The sequence below is a fragment of the Crocodylus porosus genome, unplaced genomic scaffold (genome assembly GCF_001723895.1).
Source record: "Crocodylus porosus isolate Cpor-Errol unplaced genomic scaffold, CroPor_comp1, whole genome shotgun sequence".
NCBI classification, from domain to species: Eukaryota; Metazoa; Chordata; order Crocodylia; family Crocodylidae; genus Crocodylus; species Crocodylus porosus.
The window spans coordinates 5,609,806-5,618,758 of record NW_017728928.1 but is presented as its reverse complement, the minus strand read 5'-3'; the positions used below and the strand labels follow the sequence as shown (position 1 = coordinate 5,618,758).

Below are 8,953 nucleotides of genomic sequence, written 5' to 3'. Positions count from 1 at the left end.
CGAGAGAGCAGCAGACTCTTCTCTTGAGAAGAAACTATGACTATATTTCTCAGGACAAAAAACAACATTGCAAAGAGTCTCCTTGAAAAGAAGGTTTGGAGGCGTCCCAAGCACAACGCTAGCCAGGCTTGAAAACTGGGCACCCACGATAGGCTCCGTGTACTCGCGCCCCGGCACGCCCGGCCTTCTGCACGCTGCATTTCTGTGCCGGTCCTCGTGCTGCTCCAAGAATGGCTGTATTTGTTCTGCCCTCTTTTCTCCCGCAAGAAAACAAGGCTGAAGGCTAGAAACCTGTATCCAGAGTGGGAGTTTGGGGATGCCGCGCTTGCTCGGCAGGCGCGGACGCGCCCCTTGGATGTTCAGGTGAGCTCGGCCCTTGTGGGGGGCTCGGCCTATGCCCCTCCTAGGCGGTGGCAGAGGGAGGCTAGCTGGGGCTGCAGCAGCTTGGTCGTGCTCCAGTGGTCTGTCCAGTGAGTGATTCCTGTTTCCCCTAAGGCTGCCTCTCATTAGCATGAACCAGGGGGAAGGGCATAAAAGACTCCAGTTCATTCTGAGTCTGGAAAAAGTTTCCTTCAGAATGACAGCCAAGGCATTTTTGCTCCTCTGCTTCGTCATGGGATCATCTTCCAGCTCTGTGACAGGTAAGTTCATGACCATTCAGAGGCAGGAACGGGCAGATTTGTTGTTTGCAGCAGGGAAGCGAGAGCAGAAGCTAGATCTTTCCCACAAAGGCTGGACACATTATTCCAGATCCTTGCCCTGGCAGCCCTCTCCAGCTGCAGCCTTTCAGCAAGCTGCAGCAGGGATCGCATCCAAGCCCGGGAAAGGAACAAGTCTGGTGCGATCATTAGACGGGACAGCAAGCGGAGATGCTTGCTATGCCAGAGGCAGGCAAGTGCCCGGTAGGACCGAGGGCACCTGCAAGAGGCAGATGTCCCACTGGCCCTGGGAAGCCCGAGGCAGCCAGGTCAGGAGCTGTGTAGTGACTAGTGCACGTGGCTTTCACCTCCCTTCCATCTGCTGTAGGCTTCACTTCTGTGGGGTATTTCAAGGTGCTCGGAGCTCCTACCTGGGACCAAATAGCCGTGTGAGCACACCTCCCCCCAGGCATTGAGGGAAAAGGGACACCTCTCCCCACTGGAGTGATAGCTCTGCAGAAGTCCTGCTTCGCCAGTCTCATGGGATCGGTTGAGGGAGTGGGGACACCAGTGCAGAAGGGATCGGAGAACCGGGTCAAAGCAAACGGGAGAGTTTTGTCACCATGTAAAAACGAGCCCCGGGGCGAACCTCGCAGATGGCAGATGCATTCAAAGCCCCGCGGTCAGGCTCGCTGGCTGCTGGCCAGGCCACTCTATTGCACCCTGGCCTGTTGCTTCCTTGAGCTCGGACTTTCCCTCCGCCCTGTCCTTCGTGGATATTTGTTGACTTCAGATGCGTTCAGGCCAAATATCAGGAAATTTTTCCCATGACAACAGCTGGTGAGAGCACAGAGAAAGTAATGGGGAGGTCAAGACTTGAGAGCCAGGAACTGGAGATAAACCAGGCCTTTATTCATCTGTGTATGTCAAATCTCTCTTTTCACATAACAAGGCAGGATCAGCCTCCTACACACTGTTAATCACAAACAGTGAACACCCGGACAGCATGTGTGTGGGTGAACTGTTTGTAGATACTCTCCCTCCGCCGGCAGACGAAATCCAATTCAGGGAAGGTCTGAATAGGAAGAAGACCCATCACAACCGCTAAGGCAAACCAAACTGCAGGGGAACCCCGTTTCCTCACCATCTAAATGGAAGAGGAATTTGCTTTGTGAGATTCAAAAGGGGAAGATGCAGCACGAGGTCTGGAGAGCAGCCCGGCTGGCCCGCACTCTGCTCTCATCCTAGCTGAACCAAAACACAGCGGACTATTAAGAGGACCATTTCAGAGTAATAATCGATCATTTCATTGACCTGCAAAGAGCAGGTCTCTCTCCCGGCCCGTCCCCTCGACCTTACTGCCAACAGACGAGATGGCAAGGGACCATTTCACAGCAGCGAGGCCTTGCCTCCTAGACTCTGGCTTTTTGAGCTCCCAGGCAGCTCCATGGTGCACAAATCTGAGATCCAAAACCCTAGATAAAGATCTTTCCAGCAGCGTTCAAAGCCTACAGGCACCGCGAAGTACAGAGGACGTTGTCAATAAGGCATCCGTGGGATGGGAAAAACAACAAACAAAAAAAACAAATAATACTTCTGTTGTCGTGGACTTGGGAACAATCAGGCCAAGCGGGAGCATGAGCCTTGCTCCCCGGCTGTTCCCTGGAGATCAAGGCTCTTTCCATTCTTTGTAAATCGTGTTTGTAATTTGTAACAACAACGGTCACATGGAGATCGCCAGCGTTTCACTGACGGGCGGCTAGGCCTTCCTTGCGCCCACGGACAGGGCTCCTGCCTCACAAAGGAGCTGGGAAGTTGTCCTCCATCCTCTCCCGTGGTTCTGGCTCAGGTGTTTTGGAAAGATCCCTTGCTGGGTTGGATCACGGCTCTCTCCAGCGTTGCTGCCTTTGGGAAATCAGAAGCTAAACCAGAACCCCCCCCCACCCCTTGTCCAGAATCACAACTCGCTCCTTCCGTACGTGAGGCCAGTGAAATGGGAGGCCTCTGCTTTGTTCCCCGTACCAAATCACCTCTCCTGTAGGTAGGGATAATGAGGCCCGAGTTAGGGCTGAGGCTGCCATTGTGCCAGGTGCTAGCCAAACCTATAGTCAAAACGTCTCTGCCCCAAAGAGCTTGTAACAAAACCTCTTTCTTGTGCTGCTGCTCTTCTATATTTGCATGCAGGATCCATGCCCTACGGTGGAAAAGCCATTCAGGGGCTCAGCAAAGATGCATACAGGGCAGTGGGTGCCACGGCCAGCCAAGTGACGCTCCTGTCCAGAGGCAGCAGCATCGCCCAAGAGAATCACGTGGAGCATCGGCCGCTGTCTCCAGGCGACTGCCAGTGGCCAAAGGTTGCTGACATCCTCTTGCCCACCTCGGAGAAAAAGAAAAGGGCCAAATTCTCAGTAGAAAACAATACAGGGCTGAGAAAAGAGTCCAGCCGACACGGCAGGACCCTGGCTCCCGAGACTCACCTCGAGGGGCTCTCTCCCGCCTCCTTCGACTTCAGCCAGGCAAACCGAATGCACAGCGACAGGCTCTGGGCCGCGGCTGGTAACAGCGCGTCGGCACGCTTCTACCACGCAGCGCCGTCCCATCGGAAGGACAGAGCCAACGCCAAGACGCACCCTCTCCAAGACACAGGGACGGACGATCCTAACACGCTGCATCACTCCAACCGACCCGGGAAGATCAACCCCTACAAACAGAGCGACCTCACGAGAAAGATCGAGCACCCCTCCTGGGTCACCAACCGCCAGTCGGCCAGCCTGCTGTACCACTTCAACGTGCTCCAGAAAGGTAAGGCAGGGCCCCACCGGAGGGGACGCCGCAAGCGCTCAAAGGGACAAGGTGCGCCGGTGTGCGTCTTGCGTTCTCATTTCAGATGCAGATAAGGCGGCATGTCTGTCGGAGTGCAGGAAGGAGCCGGACGAAGCAGAGGCCTATTGCGCCAGCGAATTTGGTAAGAGCATTTCCTTCCTAGTGTCCTTGCTCCTATGGCACCGACAGACCTCACCGTGCTTTTCAAAGCCTTCTGGGGTTTATTACGTGTATTATTAAAAATACTAATGACAGGTGCTTGTGGAAATATGCAGTACAAACAAACTCTCTCATGCTCTTTTCCACCAAAAGTCCTCCAAGTCTCTAACCACAGCCCACCACTGCAGCGGGAGGGGGAGATGTTTCCAATTGTGGTTATGTAGAAAACTGAGAATCGTAAGGACAGATGCTGAGATGGCTCCAGCATTAACTCTGAGCGGAGTTATTTGATTGCCTTTATGGCGACTCCTCTGTAATGAGTTTTGCCATAAAGTGTCCCAAGATCGTGTCAAAGATGAGGCTTACACAGTCTCTCTGCATATAGGACTCCCTTTAACTTCAGTGCCTGCGGAGGTTGTGCTTCATTAGGTGCTCAGGACATGGCATCACACACTTTCAGGAAGCAGGGAGAAAGAAATGCAATTCTTGAGATTATTGCCCCAGTGGTTTGAATGCAAGAGGTTTTAAATAGGCCGGCTCTTCATTACCAAAGTAGATACTAGCCTTTTCTCTTGATTCAGGGCATCTAAAAACGCAGACACATGCATTGCTTTGTTGGGTGCCTGGATGTTAGATGTCGACGTGCGGAGTACCTTCAGTTATACACACCGCACGTTATTGCTTCATTAGAAAGCTAGAAGCATAACCGGCACTGCTGATCAATATGTCCCTGTGCTCCCGACAGCTCACATGGGGGGATGTTTTACTGGGGTACACCCAGTATTTGAGAATGGATCAGCAAAATACACGACCAGTAAAAATAACAGGTGTTTCTTTTCCCAGAACATAGGAATGCTATGAGGCATCTGTTCTCTGAGTGTGGAAATTAGGAAGCATTATCTACACATGCACATTTCCTCCATTTCCTCCTACTCACATTTTAGAGCAAAATTCAGGACAGATGCAGCTGACCTGCGTTTTGCTGGGACTTTCTGCCTGGGGCTGAATTGTGTCCATTCAACTATTAGCAAATCTCGTATGTGTCTTAAAGAAAATGGGGGAAAAAAATGCCGTCTCCCTCCTAACCTGGCCTGAATAAACATTAATCCAAGCCACAGCGTGGCCGAGATCACAGCCTGAGCATTTCCTCCATCAATTTGCATCTCTAGATGAAGGGTCAGATAGCTGCATCAAAGTCGTTCTCAAGCCTCAAGGCAGTAGCTGGTGCAGACGGTTTCTCGCCTTACCGCTCCATGGGCCTTTTCCCTGTCTAGAGGGCCCGTGGGGGGTTTCCAGCCCTTGTTTAACTCAGCACCGGCCATGTCACTCTTGCTCAGTGCAGCTGGCTTAGGAGCATAAGGACATGGAGTTAAGAGATCTCCCAAAGTAGAGCTCTGCCACCACAACTTGGTCCAACAGTCTTCTCTCAGGCGAGATATTCCCCCGCGTTACTGCTCCCCTCTCGCAACCCTTATTATTATAAAAGAATTAATGTGTAGGGCTTACCTTAGACGTATTGTATAGATTTCGACGTGCCTTCCTCCTGTGAAGCAGGTAAAGACTGTTGCTGCTTGCAAGTGTACCGCTTGATTCCTGTTCCTCTCTCTGTCCTTCGTACAGCGGTAAACGGAATAGTTTATGATGTGGAAAGACTGGGGAGCGGAGTCCGCCTGGTTACTCTGCTGGTAAACAGCGATGGATTATACAAGATGAGTCGCCTCTATATCATCCCTGACGGCTTCTTCTTCCGAGTTCACATTCTCGTGGTGGACACCTCGCACTGCAGTAAACCCTGTCCAGACTTTAAACTTGGTAAAGAACTCCAGCTACATCCAGACCAGCTCTCCCTTGGGTGCTTTGGGATTTTAGTTTACCCAGGCCAAAAGCAGCAAATCTAAGGGGCAGAAGACATCTCGGACAGCAGATGTTAGTTTAAGGACACATGTAAAGTATTTCCTATTTTATTTTCTGGTTCCTCTGTATCTGCAACGCAGGCTCAGGTAATGGGCAGCAAAGACGTCCAGGCCCCTCCGAAAACATCGCCTAGAATATTTGCTGAGTGGAGGCTTCACAAGCAACCAGGCCTGACCCTTATTTTACACAGGGAAAGCAAGAGAAAGTTCGCACAATTGATTCCAGTTTTGACCCATATCCTGCAATAGCGATTGGTTGAACTTTGCAGTTAGGGAGGGATTATACATCAATTTATTTGAAAAGGAAATTTGAATAGGTGCAATCATCCAAACGATAGTAGGATTTCCCCCGGCTTTCCTTTTCAATACAGCTGTACAGTCCTGTAGGCGGGTAACCACCAGCAGTCAGGACACCGTTGCTCTGAGCCCTGCCCAAGGTTGTGAAAAGCCTGGTTCCACTTTAGGGGAAATGCTCTTCTCCGTAAATGTGTGACCCCAAAGAAATGAACCGTTTGTTGTTTTGCAGGAAGCAGATACATTGTGATGGGTCAGATCTACCACAAGAGGCGGCAGCTACCTGCAACCTTGCAGCAGTTCCTGAGAGGGCGCCTGCGGCCAGGAGATGGCCTACTCGGGAGCAGCAGCAGTTATGTGAAAAGGTTCAACAGAAAGAGGGATCGCAGAGTTCAAGGGACTCGCCCCAAGTGTAGATGAGGATGCTGTACTGCCTTTCTGGGGCTTGAGCTACCCCACACAACAGGCCCTAGCTGGAGTGCTAACAGCTCACCCCCACGTGCGTTTGGTGTATTAGGCGCTATATAAAATGCTGTTCCTTCCTAATGTTTTAGTTCTGTTCTGTGTAGCTGGCAGTAGACTGTGCAAAAGTGCAGAAATCAGACCTAGGTCATGTGGACAACATTCATGTGTTAAGGGATGCTCTTCAATATGTTCCCAGACTAGCGGCTTAATTTACTCCCTATTGAGGATTTAAATGGCAAAGTCTGGAAAAACACTCACTGTAAATAGTTTTAGGGCTGAATCCTGTTGTCGGTGCTCTTGGATACATTACGAGCGGAGTTAGTGGATTGACTCTGGCTGTTCATCAATTTACCCAAGATGAGAAATTTTCTCTTACTTAAATACATGGCTTTGAATATTTAACATTTTACTGTGCAAACAGGCCATTAACAAAAGGAGCGCCCATACCCTTTATTTCTAACATGTTGTATGATCACCTGTATCTCAAAGTTTGCACAGCATAAATAAACATGTTTGTTTTAAAGCAGAATATCGAGTTTTTTATCGGCCTAAATCCAATAATTCTGACAACGTAGGTGGAGTTGTTCCCAGCACTTTGGTTTCCTTGGATTACATAGTACTGTTCCCCAAAATAACCAGAGAACTATGAAAATCATTTAGTTCATGCCATTTTTTCCAAACATGAAGGTCTGCATTTTCATGCAGAGTATCTAGTCAATGGCACACCCCGTTTCAGTATAGGAGTATGTTAACTGGATGCAAGCCTACTCCATGTACAAATGGCCAACTGGAAAGATGTGCACAACTATAAATAAACTAACTGCACAAATGAGTGTCCAAGTAGGCGAATTAACCACACATTTGCACCTGCAATCGTCATGCCTGATAAACTCAGCCCCAGAATTATGTACATGTAATTTTTCTGTAAGACAAAGAAAACACAGGCACCTGCAAAACAGTGAAATTATATTTGGAATGAACTCTTGGTTGAGCCTTATATTGTTAGTATCCCTAATGTGGCCTGAATAAAAAATGATGCCGTTTTGGTATTTATACACTTAATAGGGAATCTTAGTATTGAATATTACTAAAAGCTCCAAAAATAGCATATTCTGGTTGTTTCAGTTAACTGAAATAAATTCTAGTATAGCAGAAACCTCAAAAAATTAATTCAGAGGGAAAGAGAGACACTCTAGATTACCGCTTGCTTTTGTTTGTTTTAAGGCAACAACTTGGGTAGAGGGCCACCACAGTTATTTTAAAAGATTTTTAAATCCAGCACAGAGCCGTTTAGCTCAGTTGGTCAGTGTGGCACTAACATCGAGGTCACAGCTTCAATCTCTGGTCAGACTCCATGATTGCTTGAGGTGCCTTCCAGCCTTACCTCTCTCTTAATAACTAACAGTGCGGAAGAGCAACTCCTATTTAAATACAGCAGCAAATACTTGTTTGGACTTAGCAGCAGTGTCTGAAAGTGGTATTTTGAAGACGGGCTATTTCTCAGCCAGTAAGATCACCAAGCAAGCTGCCAAGTGCAATATAAATATCATTACCATTCAGGAGAAGATTGGCAACTGCCTGAAACATTTCAGAAAATAAACTTCTGTCAGTGTAAGAGGAAACGATCACCAACCCAGATCAGAACTGAGTGGGGTTAAGGACACGCACACAAATCCACGTGAAACTGGTAGTTTGGCTTAAGTCCAGGGAAGGAAATAAAACTACTTCAAACATTTATTTTTTAATCAATCCAGATTTAATGCAAAACAGGATCCAGCATGAGATGTTGTGTTCTGCTCTGCAACCCCGTTCCATAATAATAATAATAAAAAAAGAAAAGAGTAAGAATTATTTGTATTAATGAGTGAGGTGAAGACCTGGCTTAATGTGGCTTTTAGTATCTGGCTTCTGGTACCTGAGAAGTTTCATCATGGGACCGAGGTGCCTGCCAAAATGCTCTGTTCAGTTGATAGCTACTAGCAATTTGCATTTGTCCTAAAAGGTGATTGCACCTTACTGCTTTTATGACAATGCAGTTGCTACACGACAGAAAAGTTAGCATGGAGCGTGGCCTGTAGAGCTGAAATTTCCAAGAGAAATATAATGAGGGGCTTTTACTTGGGCAGAAAGATAATTCCCGGTGGCGACTCAAAGCAGCAGGGCACGGGCTACATCAAGTGGTTTTGTTTCCTATTTTTAAATGGACATCCGAGTGCTGATCAGTGATCACCAACGTTGTCAATTTTTCCCAAGCAACAATGACCACATCCCTGCCAAGAGGGAAAGTGGAGATTTGAAGCCCACACCGGGGGTGTGGGGTGGGGGGAATAAGGGACAGCAATTCCTTGGTCACTTAGTTCTTGGTCTCCCAGATGGTATCCGACCAGTGACCTGCATTTCTTTAGGTGTTTAAAACCATCATTTAGTAAAGCTGGATTACAAAACCTTGGTATTTTAGTCCAGGCCAGCTCTTATTGGTATATATTTATTTTTCACATGTGGCCATGTATGGATGAGGACATCACTCTGTTATTGAAGGTGGGTGAAGTGGCAAGATGTTTCATCTCCCCTTGTACATTATAAAATCATCTTACTCTCCCCGAGAAGAGAGAAGGTGGTCTTCCTTTATTATGTTAGCATATTCAATTAACAGCTGAGCAG

General features: G+C 48.2%; 1 protein-coding gene across 1 annotated transcript; it reads left to right on the top strand.

Moving 5' to 3' along the window:
* The first annotated feature begins 517 nt into the window (after positions 1-517).
* On the top strand, positions 518-6,821 carry CUNH17orf58 (chromosome unknown C17orf58 homolog). Its single transcript, XM_019542370.1, has 5 exons — positions 518-641; positions 2,823-3,440; positions 3,526-3,603; positions 5,241-5,432; positions 6,060-6,821. The coding sequence occupies exons 1-5, from the start codon at positions 578-580 to the stop codon at positions 6,245-6,247; spliced, it is 1,140 nt and encodes a 379-aa protein (XP_019397915.1). The 5' UTR covers positions 518-577; the 3' UTR covers positions 6,248-6,821.
* Positions 6,822-8,953: the final 2,132 nt, after the last annotated feature.